Source organism: Rhizophagus irregularis, chromosome 7, assembly GCF_026210795.1.
Source record: "Rhizophagus irregularis chromosome 7, complete sequence".
In the NCBI taxonomy this organism is placed as follows: domain Eukaryota; kingdom Fungi; phylum Glomeromycota; class Glomeromycetes; order Glomerales; family Glomeraceae; genus Rhizophagus; species Rhizophagus irregularis.
The window spans coordinates 1463808-1484526 of NC_089435.1; the positions used below are offsets into that span (position 1 = coordinate 1463808).

General features: G+C 26.0%; 2 protein-coding genes across 2 annotated transcripts; one reads left to right on the top strand and one right to left on the bottom strand.

Moving 5' to 3' along the window:
- Positions 1–1109: 1109 nt before the first annotated feature.
- OCT59_027128 (uncharacterized protein) lies at positions 1110–2639 on the top strand (the record flags this gene model as incomplete). The annotated part of the gene is made up of 1 exon (XM_025332850.2): positions 1110–2639. Exon 1 carries the CDS (start codon positions 1131–1133, stop codon positions 2637–2639), a length of 1509 nt encoding a protein of 502 aa, XP_025166322.1. The 5' UTR covers positions 1110–1130.
- An 11056-nt stretch (positions 2640–13695) lies between these two features.
- OCT59_027129 (uncharacterized protein) lies at positions 13696–17307 on the bottom strand (the record flags this gene model as incomplete). Its single annotated transcript, XM_066136741.1, has 5 exons — positions 13696–13700; positions 13772–13855; positions 13938–14373; positions 14444–14619; positions 14697–17307. 5 exons carry the CDS (start codon positions 17305–17307, stop codon positions 13696–13698), a joined length of 3312 nt encoding a protein of 1103 aa, XP_065993200.1.
- Positions 17308–20719: the final 3412 nt, after the last annotated feature.

The following is a 20719-nucleotide window of genomic DNA, read 5'->3' on the forward strand; positions in this document are numbered from 1 at the left end:
AAAATGGAGACGAAGCGACAATTAAAAGATTTATTCGAAAATATAAAACGAAAGGAATAATTAAAAAATATTTCATTGGTGATGGTTGTTTCTATGCGTATTCTTATGATGATATAGATTTTGGAATTTTTGATTAAATTATTACATTATCTCATTTTCCGTGAAGTTTGATAATTTGAGCATACGGAACTTCAAATAACGACAAAAAACATTCTTTAATAAAGTATAATTTTTACATTTAATTTGCCCATGAATAATTTTGTTATGTCTAGTGTTTTATTTCAACGTGCTTTATAAGGTTCCAGTTTCTTTATTTGGATTGAGCGGGATTCCTTTATTAATTTTGATTCACGTACAGCATGAATATATTTTATATATATATATACATTTAAATTCTATATACTTTTACTGTATGTATTTTAAAATTTTTCTTTTATTTCAATTTAAAAGATTATTGAATATATATGATATTGTTTTATATACCTCATAGTTTACAAGACACAGTATTATGCGCTTATATTGTTTATTGTTGTTCAGATATGGTTTATTATTGTTCTACATGTATAGTGTCACATATTATTTTATATTACAAAAGCTTATTCAGTTATCCCGTATATGTGTAACCTTATTTTAAAACAAAAAGGGAAATTATAATCAAACATATAGACGATCATTCATCATTGATGTATCTATTGTAAGATATTATTCTTACTTTTATTTATGGTTTAAAGAAATAGAATAATATCAAAAGTTTCAAAGTTATGATACTAGCAAGATATAAAGGCAGTAAAGAACGTATTAAATTTATTTTCATTTTGAACCACATAATTTTTTAAATGTTTATATATTTTTTTTTTTTAGAAAATAAAAAAAGCCTATCGATCAACCATGTGATCGTCAAAGCATGTGATTCTCGTAAATCTCCATGCAGGTAAGATCGTAACCAATCAGAAATTTTTGGAAAAAGCTCATTTTGTTACTAAAACAAAAATTCATTGAACGCAGATCTGTTGTGTATTTATTACACCAAATACGCCAACTATATTAAATATAAATAAAAAAGTTATTGATTTTTTAATAGCTTGGCAAACCCTTTTTTGTCTTTTTTTAAGAAAAAAAAAGAAAAAAAAATGTCAACACTAGTTGAAGACGTACTTCGATTAATATTAGAAGAACTAAAATATGATAGAATATCACTTCATTCATGTATTTTAGTTAATAAAACTTGGTGTAAGATGACGGTACCAATTTTATGGAAAAATCCTGGACAAAATCTTTTAAATGATAATTCAAAGAATTTATTATTCAATATAATAATTTTACATTTATCAAATGAATCAAGAAATTTTTTAAAGAAACAAGAAATCGATCTTTTTAAAGATATAATTGAATCATATAAACATCCTTTATTATTTAATTATATAAGTTATTGGAGATATTTAAATATACATCTTTTAAAAAGTATGATAGTTTCAATAAAAAATATTAAAAATTTTGATAAAACTGAAATACCTATTATAAGAAATGAAATATTTAATTTATTTATTAATAATAATAGAAATACAAAATTTTTACGTCTTTGTTTTCCTCAACAATTTGATTATCAATTACATCGTATTTCAGGGGCTGAACATTGTTTTTCAAAACTTGAATCATTTCGTTGTTATGCAAATACCAATAAATATATTTTAGAAGGTTTAGCAGGGATAAGTAAATCTATTAAAAAATTAATATTTGATATTATGTATAGTATTAATTCTGGAATAATTAAATTAATTGAAGCACAAAATAATTTAAAGGAAGTTCATTTTATTGATCATACAATAAATTTAAGAGATGAATCTTTTAGTAGACCACTTGAAGAATCATTAATTAAACATGCTAATACTATACAATATTTAAGAATTGATTGGAAACCTAATACAGAAATTCTTTCATATCTTGTAAATTTAATAAGTTTAGATATAAATTTAAGTTTAGTGAGAGATATAAATTGGAATCATTTAGAAAAATTATCTTTACCATTATTAAAATTTTTAAGAACTCAAAAAGTTCCATCTAGAATTTTATCAAATATAATTGAAAATACAAAAGGTTACCTTACTGAAATTAGTATACTTTATGAAGGTATTAATGATAAAAAACTTATTCCAACAATTTATCATAATTGTCCAAATCTTAAATATCTTAAATTATCATTATCTGTTAGAAATATTATAGAATTTGAAAATTTATTAAATAATTGTCAACTTTTAAATGGATTAGTTGTTGATATATATGATCATATTATTAAATTTGATTGGGATAAATTATTTAAAATATTATCAAAATCTTCACCAATTAGTTTAATTAAATTTAAATTTTCTTCTAATAGAATAATTTCTTTGGAAACTTTAAAATTATTTTTTGATAATTGGAAAAATAGAAATCCAATGTTTTTACATATTATTCCAATGTATTGTTTTACAAGAGCTGAACAACGAAAACAAAAACAACAAGAATTACAACAATTAGAAAATTTAATTAAAGAATATAAAGTGAAAGAAATGATTAAAAGATATTATGTTGATTCACATGGTTCTGCATTTGAAGATTTTGAGTGGATTCAAAGAAGATCTGATGCTTACATTGAATTTTAGAAATAATTATTAAATGATGAATATAATCATACATTCAATTTGTGTTTTGATGTGATAAGCGGGATAATTAGTTTAAATATATAATTATTTTATGAACAGAAAATTTATTTAGGAAATAATTTTAATATATTTATGTATGTATGATATTTTCTTTATTAAATAAAACAAAATAGTATTAATAATTATGATAAATATCTTACCCTAAATATGCTACGCTTTATGGAATTATAACGTGTAAAACTATCTATCAGACCATAATATTGGTGCTATAAAACTAAGTTTTTTTCACATGAAATTTTTACGTATTAAACTTATATAGAAATTCCATCAATAATAGCTGCTGAAATTATCCTATAAAATTTGAGTTCTTTAGGTGTGATGCAATGTTCGAAAATTGACTTGTTTGTCAGCACTGTAATTCTTACCTATTTTATTTATTCATCTATTTATTTTTTTTTTGTATTATAAAAAATCGTTTAACCGTTAACTCTTTTCTATATATCAAAAATTATAATTTTATTTTTTAATGTTACGCAAGTTACACAAGTTACGCAAGTTTATTGCAGTGAAACAATTTAATAAAATTAAATTTCGAATAATCATTGTTTGTTTCATTAAAATAATTAGCGCAACATAAAAAGTTAGAGTACAAAAAGTCGTGTTTACGGTAAACTGATTGGTTACCTATGCCAATTATTAACGTGATCATTCAAAAAAAAGTGACCAATCGGAATAATACCAATTGATCAGCGCATGCAGAAATTGTTATACAAATCGCCAAAGTGCGCAAGCGCGCTAAATATAAATTTACGAAGGCTTATTACTTTCCATTGTCTTTTTTTTTAAAAAAAATGTTGAAGCTTAACAGAAACTAATATTTGAAAATTTAAAATATAAAAATCTTAAGTGATATCCATAAGGAACTTCAGAGAATCTTTTTTTTTAAAATTGGAAATGTAAAAAATGTAAAAAGAGATTTCCAATTAAATTTAGATGAAGTTGTTTATTCATGAATGAAAATTGCATTATTTATTCTATATATATAATTTTTTTTAAAAAAAGAATCTTTGAATATGAAAAAAAAATAAAAAAAGATGAAAAATATAACATATATAAATCACAAAGATAAAAAAATTACTCAATTGTGAATATGATATATATTCAAGCCAACTCCCTTTATTGGGGTATCTGTAATAGGCGAATTAAATTCGTCAAATGATTGTCTTGTAATAGGGTATCATTTTTTTATGAGTTAGTGGATAAATACAAAGGATTATTTCAACATAAAAGTTTATTTCTTAATATTATACTATTTTATTATTTGTTATATGAAATTATTTCATTATATATTATATATTATATATGTTTTCTATTATGTTTTCTATTCTGTTTTATAATATGTTTTATAATATGTTTTATAATCTGATTTGCAATTTTTTTTTGTGAATAAAGGTTGTTTATATACGTGCGGATTTTACTATTTAATTAAAAAAATATTAAATAATAATAAATTTTATTATTTAATTAATTTATGATTATTAATAAATTATTAGTAGTATAATATAAATAAAAAAAACAAAACAATAATTATATTTTCATTATTATTTAGTTGATTAATAATAAAAATAAATAATAAAAAAATGTATAATCTGTTTTTGGAAATTAAGCTAATTTTGGATGATGAAAATTCTAGTGATATACTATGTTTTTATTTAAATAATAAATAAAATAATAAAAGATTGTTTTGTAATAAATAAAATGATCAACCCGGATTAATAAATTGGTACAATATGATTATTAATTATTAAATTAAATTAATATTAATATTTTCTTACTATTTTTTTTTATTTAATATGATTAAAAAAAAAAGTACTTTAGTTAAATCACTATTTAAATATTTAAATATTATTTATTATTAATGGGTGCAAATTATTTTGTTTTATTTTGCGATATATTGATTTTTATTTTGATTTCTATTTTGATGTTAATTATAATATATTTTACTTAAACATATAATTATTAAATAATTAAGATTTAGGAGAGAAATGAATTTTTACTTTACAAATAAATGTTGTTTTAATACATAACTGTAGATTTACTATATTTTTTTCTAATCATTGTTATTTAATAATAATTATTATAATTAATAATATAATAAATTTCATTATACTAGCTCAAATAGCAAGGTTGAATGGGCAATTCTGTGATAATAGTAATTTTTAATTGTTAGTTTATATTTATTTTTTAAAAAACACTAATTATTACTATATATCTGATTATTACTAAAAAAAATCGATAGAACTATTACTTAATAATATTAGAATGACGCCAGTTACCAGGAAGCAAAAGAAAGAAAAGTAAATTTTTTTTTATAACCGGGAACTAACTATTACTAATTAATATTAGTAAATGTCAATTACCAAACATAAAGAAAGGACAAAGTCTGATTGGACTCTGATCAGTAAGTTTCGAAAGCTCTGAAAATTGTTTTTATTTATTTTTTAAAAAATATTTTAATTGATTTTTTTTCTTTTTTTCTTATCTATTGTTGGAAAAAAAATTTCTAAATTGAAAAAAAATCCTAAAAAAAAAATAAAAAAAAAATAAAAACTTCTATTAAAATAAATGAAAATTACTAAATGATTCTGTTGTTAAAAAAAAAATAATAAAATAACTAAACGATCTATTAAAAAAAATAATAAAAAGTTACTAATAAAAAAAAATAAAAAAAAATTATTAAATGATCTATAGTTAAAAAAAAATAAATTGTTTAAAAAATAAAAAATACTAATCGTAAAAGAAGAGTGATATTAATTTTAAAAATTTTACAATTTATTAACTTAATAAGTTAATTGTCTATTACTTATTAATATTAACAAAACTTCAATTACCGGAAATTAAAAAATAATTTAAAATATTAGTAAGCAACATGAATACGAATAGTTCAAGCGCAGACAAATCATGTGCTAGACATTAGGTAATTTTTTTAGTATATTATAGATTTTGATAAAATATTTTAATTAACTAAAACACGGGCATCATATGAAACAATATTCAATATTTAAACATTTTAAAGCCATTGATTCATTTAATTGTATATCTTTATGATCAATTAATTTTTGAATTAATCTTTATTATCGCTGGTCCAGTTTGTATAATTTCATTCAAATAACTTTTTTACATTATTTATATTCTGTATTTACTTATCTATTAACATATTTATCACAAATAATTTTAAAAATTGATTTAAATCAAAGACTATAATATAATCAATATTATAAAAAATATTTAAAATTAAATTTATAGAAAACTTATATATCTTGTTCACTTCATCCAAAAAATTACTCATTCAAATTTCTTATAAGTATTAACGAAACAATATTAATAAATAGTAAATACAAATTTGACGTTCAATTAAAAATTTAAAAGTATTAAAACATATTGTTATTTTTCAAAATTCATAAAATCAAATATTTAAACATTAAATTCTGACGTAAAGCAAAAAAAAAAAGATAATAAAATGTAAAATTAATTATATGTGCTTATAAACAAAAAATACCATCAGATTTTATGTTCAAGAAAGAAAAAATATTATAAATCGATTTATGCATCGGTAATAAGACGTAAAGAAAGGGGTCTAAAAGAAAAAGACCTAATAAAGAGAAGACCTAGACAGAGAGAAGATAGACCTAAAAAAAGAAGACGAAAAAAATAAGTTAAAATACCATAACACACACACACTCCACCACTCACACACTCCCAACCCACATACCTAAAGAGAGATGTAAAGAAAAGGGCCTAAAAGAAGATCTAATAAAGAGAAGTTCTAGACGGAAGAAGATAAACCTAAAAAAAAGATGACGAAAAAAAAAATAAAATGAAACACCACATACACAAACCCACACACAAACCCACACTCCCACACTCCCAACCCGCACTCCCACTCCCACCCAACCCACACTCCCACACTCCCAACCCGCACTCCCACTCCCACCCACCAACACTCCCAACCCACACTCCCACACTTTCACACTCCCAACCCACACGCACTCCTAACCCACACTTTCACACTCCCAAACCACACGCACTCCCAACCCACACTCCCACACTCCCAATCCGCACTCCCAACCCACACTCCCATACTCCCAACCCACATACCTAAAAGAGAGATGTAAAAAAAAGGGCCTAAAAGAAGATCTAATAAAGAAGTTCTAGACGGAAGAAGATAAACCTAAAAAAAAGATGACAAAAAAAAAATGAAATGAAACACCACATACACAAACCAACACTCCCACACTCCCACACACAAACCCACACTCACTCAACCCACATACCTAAGGAAGAAGTGAAGAAAAGGGCCAAAAGAAAACCTAATAAAGAGAAGACCTAAACAGAGAGAAGATAGACCTAAAAAAAGAGATGAAAAAAAAAAATGACGAAAAAAAAGATGACGAAACGAAAGAAAAAAGATGACAAAGCGAAAAAAAAGATGATAAAGCAAAAAAAAAGATGACGAAGTGAAAAAAAAGATGATGAAACGAAAAAAAGGGGTCTAAAAAAAGACCTAGACAGAGAGAAGATAGACCTAAAAAAAAGACGAAAAAAAGATTATAAAAACACCACACATAAACCCAACCCACACTCCCACACTCTAAAGGAAGACGTAAAGAAAAGGTCCTAATAGATAGAAGACCTAATAAAGAGAAGCCTAGGCAGAGAAAAGATAGACCTCGAAAAAAGAAGACGAAAAAAGTATATATTGTGTATATACAATATTGTTAATTGACTAAAAAAAAGACGATGAAAAAAAAAGAGGGGTATTGAGGGTATATAAATACTTTTTCGAATACACAGTGACTAATAATAAGATAGTTAGTATCTTGCATAATACAATTGTTTGACAATACAATTGTTTGACTCGGATTTTTTTTTTTTCATTATGATACTAATTGTTTATTCCCCAAGGATGATGCGATCAGCTACAGTATATCAACTATATCATGTTGCCGGTTACCTTTTTTTTTATTTTTTTTTATTTTCAGTTTTTTTTTTAAAACTCAGAAAATTTTTTTTTTCTATTTTTGGTCCTCTTTTTCAAACCCGAAAAAATAAATTTTTTTCATTTATTTATATAATTTATATCTTGTGTATTAGATAAAAATCTTACGCTATAGTGTAAACTTTTATTGATAAAATGTACTACAATAATGTATGTGTGGCACAGAATGCAAGAAAGATAAAAAGAAAAATTATTTTATCATTTTTATTATATAAACCATCATTTTTTCATATCAAATAAATTAATTGTGAAATAAAAAAAAGTTATTTCAACACATAGTCGTTGTTTATATTTTTTTCACGAATATGATCTATATGTTCATTATAAATTATAATAGTATTTTTTATTACGTAAATTAAGAAAATTACTGCGAAGTAATTCGTCACCAGTATAGCGTGATAATAGTCTCGTATGTTACACGTTGATTATCAATTGATTACTTCGTTGAATAAATTTATATTATCTTCTGGATCTTCTGGGTGGTGTTTATTTAAAAAGATGGGTAAAAAGTCTATAAATACTGGAATAAAAAGTCTATCATCATTAGTCAAAATAAATATATTAACGAGCATGGTACAGATACCGTGAGATAAATTATTTGCTGCGTATATAATACTAATCAGATGATATCTGATATCATATTGATCACAGACTACTGGTAACGAACACCAATGGTTATGAATAGCAAACTTCTAAATTTAATTATGTATATTGATTAAAAGATAATAATCCTGCGGTTACTACTAGTTGGAAATAAATAGGCACCCTATTATTTTACTCATTATAATGAACATGAACATATAATCATAAAAGTCGGTGGTAAAAGAATAAAAGTGTATTATCTTAGGCTATGTCATTCACCTTTGATTTTAAAGCTGGCTAGTTAACATACCAAAAAGCTTTTTACGCAGAAGTGCGATTTTGCCATATAACGATAATAAATGTCAACCAATGTATGAAATTCAATGAATTCATATGTATTGAATTAACGATTTATATTTAAATTTTATTATGATTATTATTGTTATATTTTATATTTCTTTGGATAAAGTCCTCATATCACCAAAAAGATTTAATATCGTAGTTTTTGTAATAATGCATCGTGGCAGAGCTTTATTTATATAAAAATATATTACATTAAATTATTCAAAAAAAAATTACATATAGTGATATTATTAATTTTAGGGCGCAGTATAATGTTTAATTTAGGTGTATAAAATTTTACTCTACTACACTTGGAGTCTTGGATGGGAGAACAAAAACAGTTATCAATAACATTTCATCTATCCATGTGTACCGTTCAGAACATGTGACAGATTATCGGCGTAATTAGCCGTTCCCTAGATTCCTTATAATATTCACTAATACTGGGATTCATTCCTAAAAAAAATGACCGCATGGATTAACATTCATACTTACAATTGATTGTTATAAACAATGAACGAATAAGAAGCGTGGTTGAGAGAGCGTGGTTGAGAAGTAAGACGTTCACTGGAGATATTAGGTACATCTTCCTAAGTAATAATGTACGACCCTGTTATTGATATTAAACAAACATTTATATGTTATTATAATTACCAGGCGTTGTTGAGACTTTAGTCCAAAGGGTGGCAAGAGTGTAACTGAGCGAAGCTCACATTCAGGGCAAAGCCCACTATTATACAAATAGGACAAAAATGAGGGGACTTTAGAGCAATCTTTATACTATACAGTGTAATTCTTAATTACGTTAACCGTTACCATAAGACTTAAAACTATTACGCGTCTCTTCAAGTTCTTCCGGAGTATCTCTTTCAGGTAAACTATCCTCTGGGTATGAAGCAGAGGTTTCGGTATATTATCCTGGGTCTCGGACTCGTACTAGGCGGGCATTTGTACTGCAAGTGCGGACACGTCACAAAACTCCTTATAATTCGTGAGGTACACGCAACTTTAATGGAAATTACAACCGTTCTTACAAAAATCCCATTTTTTGGATAACTGAACTCTCCCCTATTTTTCGGTTTGTCTTATCTATGCCATCGTTTGCCATTTCATAAATCTGCAGTAAATAATCATTCAGTAAGGTAGTTACGATGAAATCAGATGTTTATGGCTTGAGAGATTTGGGAGTTATGTTCTATTCAAAACAAACGGCATTCGTGGTCCACTACTTATGGAACTGAAATAAAACGAAAGCATTCCACTCACATAGATGATAGAAAATAATGCTTGAGACATACAATGAAAAATTTTCAGGGTGCTTGGTATTCTGGTGTTTTTATAACAATCTGTTTCAAGTACTGACACCGGTAAAGCCATTGATACTGTTGATGACTACAGAACTTTGGCTCAAACTAATTGTACTCCTCTGGAACGTATTTCATGCTTCGTTGATGTATACCTTTGCCTCTTTGTTAAACGTCGGGTTTTTCCTTTGTGTTGACCTAAGGTATCACTTTGCAACGTATTGGTGGAACATTCATGTGCATGCAGTTAACTTGTTTGGTATCACTGTCTATAGAACGGTTGGAAAAAAATAGTATGTATTTTTGGCAACTAAATTTTTTATTACGATTCTATTTTTTCGTTTGTCAAGTAGTAGCAACTTTGCTCGAATTGTATGTCGATACATTGATGATGTGGTGAAGATGATAACGAAGTAAAAGAGAGCAACAATTCAAAGACACTTATGTAAGTAAAGTAAATAAATTTTTTATACTCACTTTATTCACTCATTATTTACGCATGCAATAAATAGTAGTATCTATAGTTTTTCATGCCAACAATTTTATAACGTTTTTTTGTTTTAAACTAAAATAGGAAAATATACTAAAGCTGATAATTCGGTTGATGAATGTTGTTGAATATAATTGAGCTTATTAAATTTGTATCAGCAGGAATTAACAAAATAAAAGAGAATATATTACTAGTACCTCATTTTGCGCTCTGTAATATTTGTATTTACCTATAATTATTATTAAGATAATTTATTGCAACGATTCCTTTTAAATAATTTATCCTTGTGATCGACTTTTTTCGATGATTAATTTCACGTTAACTTTTCTGTCATGATAGGGAACTGGTAATTTGTACTACTATAAATACACAATGTTTGTTTTGTGTATAAATTTAGAATGAAAGGTGTCGCTTACTTTATCAACAAAAAAAAACTCGAAGTTTTTAATTTTCCGCATTAAATACTGCATATGTTGCCAGAGGTAGCGTAATCATGAGTTACTAACTTTCATTTTCTTTCTTTTTCTTTAGATGGTTCTTTCAGATTTCTCTGGATGATTTCATTTTTTTCTTCCTTACTGCGCCTTTTAACGAACTGTTACTAACAGTTTTTTTTAGGTGATTCTCGAACATAGATTCGATGAGTGGTATTTACTTTTATTTTAAATTAACTCTTTCAACGAAACGTTAGAAAACGTTTCAGTTTTTTTTCTTAGGTGGTTTTTTCAATTTCTTTTGCCGGAAGATTCTCCCTTTTTTTTCTTGAATTTTTTTTTATTTTAATGAATAGTTTCTAATTGCTTAATATTTTTTAGGCGTTTCTTTGGCTGTTTGTGTGTGGGATTTTGGTGAGCATATTATTTATTTAAATTCTTTATTTCCGTCTTAAAATGGTTACTAAATTTTTTACTTTCTCCTTTTTTTAGATGGTATGGACACGTAGGATCTCGGTGAGAAATCGGCCTCAATTTTTCTTATTTTTAGATGAGTCTAGGCGTTTGGAACAGACAAGTTTTGAAAAGGAATTAAACTTTTTATAAAAGTTTCTTTTATTTTTTTTCGCCATTTTTATAGGGAAATCAGCTCAGGAAATCTGGACACCATATTCCCATTTGAGAGTTTCGAAAAAAGAATTTGAACTTTAATAAAGCATTTTTTTAATCTTTCTTTTCCTTTTTTTTGTAGGAAAATCGATTTCGGACTTGGAACCAGATCCAATCTATCGGATAGTCATAGAATTCGTGTATGTCAAAACGTATAAGTTTCAAAAAAATGAATTCAAATCCTTAAAAATTGAAACCAGTTTTTAATCTTTTTCCTACTTTATAGGGGATCCTAGATGTTTCGAAAAAAAAATATTCGAAACTTGGTTTTTGTAGGGAATTCGGTAGCAACAGATTCTCAAGTGACTGAGTTTCAGAAAAAAAAAATTCAAAATAATTTTTATTCTTTTTTTGATTTTCTTTTGTATCATTGGACTCCTGACTTCGGAACCCTTATGAAAAGACGTTAATTATAGTAACATCTTTTATCTTCTCCTCTGACTTCATTATCTCTCGGTATGATAATGGATTTTATGTTGTACAAGTGCGAAATTAGTAGATTGAAAGTAAATTTTTGGAATGAACCAAGCTAAAAACGTTTTTATTATCGTTTTTTGAGACGGTTTCTACTACTTGAATGGATTGGATGGCAAGTTGGAATTTTTTGAAACTTTTTTTTTATTGGGAAACTTTATTAATGCTTCCTTCTTTCTTTTTTTGTAGGAACGGGTTTCTGATTCTTGGCTAGATTAAATGGTAAAGTCAAAAAGGTTCCGAAAATAAAACATTAAAACTGTTTTATTATCATTATTTAAAGTTTATTAATAGGTAATCAATTTCAATATATTGTAATAGCACTTTAGCAATAGATTGTACAATAAGTTTTTTACAATGATACATTTTAACAATTTATATTACAATATGTATTATAAAGCTATGGTACAATGTTCCTACAAGACCAATAACGAGAATCTTAACATGGTTTGTATATAATGCACTGTAATATTAATTTTAAATACATTTAAAAATTTTAAGTTGTTAGCAAAGTATCCATAACTATTAGAAGTATTACTGCAGTAATCACAAAATTTGTTTTGGCTTGGTGGATTAAGTCCACATTCTTTTTTGTATATGGATGTGATTTTTTGGATGTGAAAGACTGTGCAAATTCATTATCATTCCAAAGATAATCAATAAAAATTGCATCAGGTCCCCGAAATATATATACAGAGGTAAGGTGGCGGCCAAAAAAAAATTACTATTAGCTGTACGCATTTTTTCAGGGCCGGAATTATGAAGGTAATACCTTTCCACCAGGAATTATCTATAAAAAAAGATTTTCATATTTTTTTTTTGCTGATTTGCACGCAAACTTGAACCTGTATTTCTGGGTCCTATTGCATCCCGCCTTAACCATTCTCCAGCTGTTACTCTTCCAGATGTATTCCCTCAAACTAAACTGTGTTTTCAACAGGATATTCATCAAACATTTGCAATTGAGATTTAAGAGTATTGACGATAGGGTGTTGAATAGTTATCCAATATTGAATATCAGATATAAAGGCAAACATTACTTTGTCATAATTTTTTCGTCCAAACATTCTCATTACTGTCCATAAGTCAAATATTATTTCAACATATTGATCAAAATTATTTCCTCTAAATAATATAGAATATACATCCAATGTAACAGAAACTAAATTATCTAACAATCTATGAATGTGTGATATCCAAAACCCTTGATTGTCAAATCGTGCTACAATATCTTGATATAAGACGCTTTACATGAAGACTCTTGAAGTCAAAAGTTCTTCATATATAATGCAATTTTTATATTACTGTCTTGTTATAAAATCATCAGAGTATTTATTTAAAAAAAAATTCTATTATTGTAATATTGTATATTAAAGATGGATACATAGTAGTTTATGAAATACAAACAGTTAAACCAAAAAAAGAAACTTATATTCCTTACAATTGGTAAATTCTTTTTAATGGATAAGCAAAATGGTTAAATAAATTTTAATTAATCTAAGATTATTCTATTATTTAAAAAATATTGCATGAATATTTGGCGATTTGGTTAGTATCTTAAATTAAATGCATGTTCAGTTTTAATTTTATTTATTTATCAAGCCTTTAAAAATGGAAAAAACACGTCTATTTTTGCATTTTTGTAACTTCGAAAATCTAATTGCTTGAACGTTGTTATGACAAAAATTATATATTGTTCAGGTCAAACTAAATTAACAAAATATTTAAAAATATTAGTTCAATATCAATCCTTAATAAGCAAAGAATTATAAACTTACTCTGTAAATTTAAAGAGATTTGAGTAGACTCAATTTGAATAGACTCGGCACTAGCTTGCAATTCTGAAGTTAAATTGTCACTACCTTTAATAAACAGTTTTATTTTATCTTCATCAATATATTAGTAATAAAAATAAATATATGGATGTGAATAATAAATAAATACCTTTGACTAACTTGTTAGTAACAATATTTACAAAACCCATTCTTTCAAATTCATCCAATATTTCATTAATAGTTGGTCTTTGTTCAGGTTCTTGGTTCCAACAATTTTTATAGAGTTTTTCATATTCTTTAGGGGTACCTAGAATTGTAACCTCACGAGCACCATTACTAATAGAAACAGCAAGTGCAACTTTATTATCATTATCTTTAAATGGAGGATATCCACTAGAAATTTCCCACATCAATACACCAAAACTATAGACGTCTGAAGATTTAGTATATGGAAAATTTGGATCTACAAAACGTCTTGGTTCCATATAAGCAACAACACCAAAATTACCAACATATGCTGTTGAAGTTTGATTATTTTGATTTTTTGAAATACCGAAGTCCATAATTTTAGCATTATTTTCATGAATAGCTATATTCTTAGAATGCTAAAATAAAGTAAACTATATAAATACATTTAGTACTATAATGATATTAGGTAAAAATACTAATACTTACAAGATCTCTATGTAAAATATTTTCATTATGCAAATAATTTAATCCATCTGCAATTTGAAATGCTAATTTTTTCTTATCATTCCATGTCAAATCCTTAAAATTATTTTTGAGATAATTTTGAAGATCTCCGTCATTGGCATATTGCATAATAAGAAGATATTCATTTGTTTTTGGATCTAAAGAAAAAATTTATAAGAAATCTTTAAAAAAAATAAAAAATAAAAATGCAATGTAGATAAATATTTCAAATTACCTGAACTAATACCAAAACAACGTATAATTCTGTCACTATAATTAAGGTGCATATGCATTTTTAGTTCATGAATAAATGCATCTAATAAATCATTCTTAATATAAGTTGTATTAGTTAATTTTTTACAAATAACATAATTATTAGTTTTAGTCCAAATTGCCTTTGATATTGTTCCAAATCCTCCCGCATAAAGTCGTTCTGTATTTTTTAGTTCTTTATAAGATATAAATTTAACTTTTTCATATTTTAGAGCATTTTCAATCCATTTATTTGCACTTAAACATTCTTTTTCTGCATTTTTAGACCAATTAACGTGCTTTTCTAATACCTTTTTCACTTTACCAATTCTATAAAGAAATCTAGGTCTATACTGAACATTACTAATTCCTTGCTGAGCTGCTTTTTGATACCAGTAAGAGGCTTCTTCTAAATTCTTTTCTGTTCCATTTCCATTTTCATAGCATATTGCTAAATTATTCATTGCAACTTCATTGCCATTTTCCGCTGCTTTTTGATACCAATAAAAGGCTTTTTCTAAATTCTTTTCTGTTCCTTCTCCATTTTCATAGCATATTGCTAAACTATTCATTGCAACTTCATTGCCATTTTCCGCTGCTCTTTGATACCAATAAAAGGCTTTTTCTAAATTTTTTTCTGTTCCTTCTCCATTTTTATAACATATGGCTAAATTATTCATTGAAACTTCATTATCATTTTCAGCTGCTTTTTGATACCAATAAAAAGCTTTTTTTAAATTCTTTTCAGTTCCTTTTCCATTTTCATAACATATGGCTAAACTATTCATTGCAACTTTATTACCATTTTCTGCTGCTTTTTGATACCAATAAAAGGCTTTTTCTAAATTCCTTTTTGTTCCTTCTCCATTTTTATAGCATATGGCTAAACTATCCATTGCAACTTCATTACCATTTTCTGCTGCTTTTTGATACCAATAAAAGGATTTTCCTAAACTCTTTTTTGTTCCTTCTCCTTTTTTATAACATAAGGCTAAATTATTCATTGCAACTTCATTACCATTTTCTGCTGCTTTTTGATACCAATAGAAAGCCTTAGCTTCATTATTTTCAATACCAATTCCTTCCTCATAACATAAGGCTAAATTAAACATGGCAGCTTTATTACCATTTTCTGCTGCTTTTAGATACCAATAAAAGGCTTTAACTTCATCCCTTTCAATACCAATTCCTTTCTCATAACATAAGGCTAAATTAAACATTGCAGCTTTATTACCATTTTCTGCTGCTTTTTGACACCAATAAAAGGCTTTGACTTCATCTTTTTCAATACCAATTCCTTCTCCATAACATAAGGCTAAATTAGACATGGCATCTTTATTACCATTTTTAGCTGCTTTTTGATACCAATAAAAAGCTTTTTCGAAATTCTTTTCTGTTCCTTCTCCATTTTCGTAACATACTGCTAAACTATTCATTGCTTTAGTATAATTTTTTTCTGCTGCTTTTTGAAACCAATAAAAAGCTTTTTCTAAATTCATTTCTGTTCCTTCTCCATCTATATAACATAATGCTAAACTATTCATTGCTTTAACATAATTTTTTTTTGCTGCTTTTTGATACCAATAAAAGGCTTTTTCTAAATCCTTTTCTGTTCCTTTTCCATTTTCAAAACATAAAGCTAAATTAAGCATTGCAGTTTCATTGTCATTTTCTGCTGCTTTTTGATAAAAATAAAAGGCTTTTTCTGAATTTTTTTTTGTTCCCTTTCCATTTTCATAACATATGGCTAAATTAAGCATTGCAACTTCATTGTCATTTTCTGCTGCTTTTTGATACCAATAAAAGGCTTTAACTTCATCCTTTTCAATACTAATTCCAAATTGGAAACAATAACCTAATTTAAATTGTGCATTTTTATCCTTATTTTCTGCTGCTTTATGATACCAAAGAAAAGCTTTTTCTAAATTCTTTTCTGTCCCAATTCCATTTTCATAACATAAGGCTAAATTATTCATTGCAACTTCATTGCCATTTTCTGCTGCTTTTTGATACCAATAATAGGATTTTTCTAAATTCTTTTCTGTTCCTTTTCCATTTTCATAACATAAGGCCAAACTATTCATTGCAACTTCATTACCATTTTCTGCTACTTTTTGATACCAATAATAGGCTTTTTCTAAATTCTTTTCTGTTCCTTTTCCATTTTCATAACATAAGGCTAAACTATTCATTGCAACTTCATTATCATTTTCTGCTGCTTTTTGATACCAATAAAAAGCTTTTTTAAAATTCTTTTCTATTCCTTTTCCATTTTTATAACATATGGCTATATTGTTCATTGCAACTTCATTACCATTTTCTGCTGCTTTTTGATACCAATAAAAGGCTTTTTCTAAATTCTTTTCTATTCCTTCTCCATTTTCATAACATATGGCTAAATTATTCATTGCATATTCATTACCATTCTCTGCTGCTTGTTGATACCAATAAAAGGCTTTTTCTAGATTCTTTTCTGTTCCTTCTCCATTTACATAACATATTGCTAAATTAAACATTGCAACTTTATCACCAATTTCTGCTGCTATTTGATACTGGTAAAATAATTTATTTTCATTGTTTTCAAAATCAGACATCTTTTAATAAAGTTGAAACTTAAAACAATTATTTTTAACTAAGATAGGTTAAAGTTGTAACGATCAACAGTTGGTGTAATAGAAGTGTTTTTCCGAAAAATTAATGTCACACAGGAAACACACATTCACTAATTTCATCACGGGTTACGCAAGCACGTAATGATTGACACTTATCATCCGCAGCAAACCACAAATCACGTGTATACTCCTAATGTGATTCTGGCTGACCAATCAGGAATGGACAAACCAGATTATGTATAGTTTTCGCCTAGGTTCCCATTGGATCCGATGTGAAATTGGCTCGGATTCCATGAATGACTACAGAAGATATGGGTCCGGATGATTACAAATGATCACAAATCAAAAATTGATCAATCGGACTCGGTTCACCAGCCAGAATCAATGTAACTAGGGGCTAGCCATTATGTATAAGATGAATAAATAAATTCATAGTACTTAATATGTTGTTTTAAATAATATTTGTTCGAGAATGTGTAAATTAATTGGATAAATCTCATTAAAACTACCATAACAAATAAAATTTATAGCAATCAATTAAAGCATTTTCCCTTTTTACTTATTTAATTTATTAGTAATTAGATTTTATACTGTATGTGTAACTGTAAAATAAAAAAAAATGAGTTTGATACTAGCGAAAATTCAATAAAATTAAATATTTCCGTTATATACGTAATAGAGTGACTTGAAATATCATTTTATTGCTTTAAAGAGGTCTGAGAACACTTTATTCAGTGTGGCTTTGATTCATGTGTGGTTTCAAGTGTTTAAATACCAGTTTATTTTTTAAGCTTTCAGTATCTTAGCACAAAGTGTATTATCGACTCAACCCGATAAATCATTTCTGACACTCATTACCCCGAGTCCCGACACTATTATCTTTTTTTTTTAATTTTTTTTTAGACGCAATAACCGAGACTATTTATCCAAAAAAAATATCCAAATAGCAAATTTCTTATATATATATATATATATATATATTGTATTTTCTGAGCCTATATTGCTACAACAAACAATTATTATTTTAAATTGATGAATGGCATAGTTATATAATCTTTATAGAAATTCTATCTATCACATGCGGATCAGCAATTTTTTACGTTACAATTGTTACTATTAATTGACATGAATTGTACGACTATTATCGGGAAAATATATAAATAGGTAACAAGAGATCAGCACATATTATCTCTTCAAAGCACAGAATTACGTAATGGTCGCCTGGAATTATCCAAAAAAAGAAGGATCTACACATTATTTTCATTCTATAGTACGATTGTTACCTTTTTATTCTGGGAAAACCCATTTTCAAATCCTACAAGAATTATGACTTTATTGAAATTTATTTACATAATTTAAATGGAGCTTTAAAAACAAAATTAAATGAATATGGAATTGAAGGATAATTTATTACCTTCAAATACACTTTTCAATTATCCTAGTTTTATAAAATATTTGAATACATTAAGATTAATAATTCTATTTTTGCGTGGTCTATAGATGCTTTTAAAACTTTGAAATTGAAACCTGAAACAAGATATTTAATTAAGTTTGATCATTTTGAAAGATTAATTCGAAGGTTATTATCTAGGCAAATTTACATACTTTTGATATTGAGCTCTATCATTGGGATTTTCATTTTGATAATATTTTAAAATTAATTATACGAAATCCAAATTTTATTCACAATATTAAAAATTTAAACCTTTATATTTGTAGTCATTATTATGGTTGTGATGAATATATTACAACTAAATATTATATATTAATAAAATTAATTAATTTACATCAAAATCTTAAAAAAAAAAATTTCTTTAAATGCTATTGACTTTCTTTTATATCAATCATTATTATTAATAAAAGATTATAATTGTTAAACACTTTAACTATTATCACATTAAGTTGCGTTGATTTTAAAGATATAATGAATTTAAATAAAATATTTGATCAATTTAAAGTTTTAGAATCTGTTCATCTCTTACATTGCCCTATAAAAAATATTGTCCAAACACTGTTCGGTTTTTTGTTCGGAAAACCGACCCCGTTCCGAACATTTACTTGACATTTATTGGACATTCATCATGATATTGTACGTTTTTTATGTGGTTAAAAATTCTCAATCTCCGCATCTTGTACTAAATTGTAACAAATATTTTGTATAATAGCGTGCGAGTGTACGGAAAATTGACCCCATTCCGAATATTTATTGGACAAACATTTTTTATAGGGTTGTTATTCCTTAAATACTAGTTTTATTCAACAAATTATTAATTTAAATAGACCATTTAAATTAAAAACTTTAATTATAAATGAGATCACAAATTGATGAATCATATCAATTATTATTACAAAAATGTGGTGGATATTTCGAGAATTTTTGGTGTTACTTTGGAGTTCAAAATGAACTATTATTTGAATCAGTTATAAAATATTGTAAAAATATTAAATCATTTTGATTAAAAATTTGAAAATCAGATTATTTATTTATCATTCGATCTGATTGAAAATTTGAAACAAAGTCTTAATTATCTTATAATCAAGATAACAAATAGGGAAAATAATATTGAATGTAGTTCAATTGTATTACAAAATTTAGGACAAATCCTTCCTTTTAGATTAGAATATTTAGATTTGTGCCTTCACATTAAAATGAGTGATTTGAAGTATTCTTGAAAAATTCTTAAGATACTTTTATTAAGAAATTGTTGATCAAAAATATAGAAGGACAAGGTATTTTATCTTGTATAAAAAAATAGATTATGAAAAAGAAAAGAGTGAAGTATTTGGCTACTAGAAATTCTGAAAACTATGTGGAATTAGTTTTATATAAAGATGAAGTGGAGGAATTTAAGTTGTATGATATTAAAGTGCAAAGTTATGAAAGCTCAACAGTAAGTTTCATAAATTTTCTCGGAATTAATTATAAAGTGGAGTGGTAATTTTAAAATATCAGATAGGAATGGTATATTAAATATAATTGCTTACACATTTATCATAGCGAAAGAAAATTTACTAATGAAACTTATCTATGAAAATTCTGAGGAGGTTGATATATAGTAAGTCAAAAAGGTAAAAATAGCCCTACAAAATGGGTCATTATTCAATAGTACTGATATTTGCTCTTTACAAATAAATGAAATATATGATGAAAATTTTCGCCTATAATAATTTTTAAGATCTTGTTACCTTCTGAAAACTGTATGTCTGTACGATTTTAATAATCGTCAATAATTTATGCTAATATTACAAATTACAATTTATCAAGTAAATAATTTAGCATTGGATGTTAAAAAAATTATTTTTCAGATTCTTTATAAAGCTTTGAAAAAACGGATAAAATAACTAACCTTTCCTAAAAAGAATGTAACTAGAAGTTATCAATAAAATTAATTTT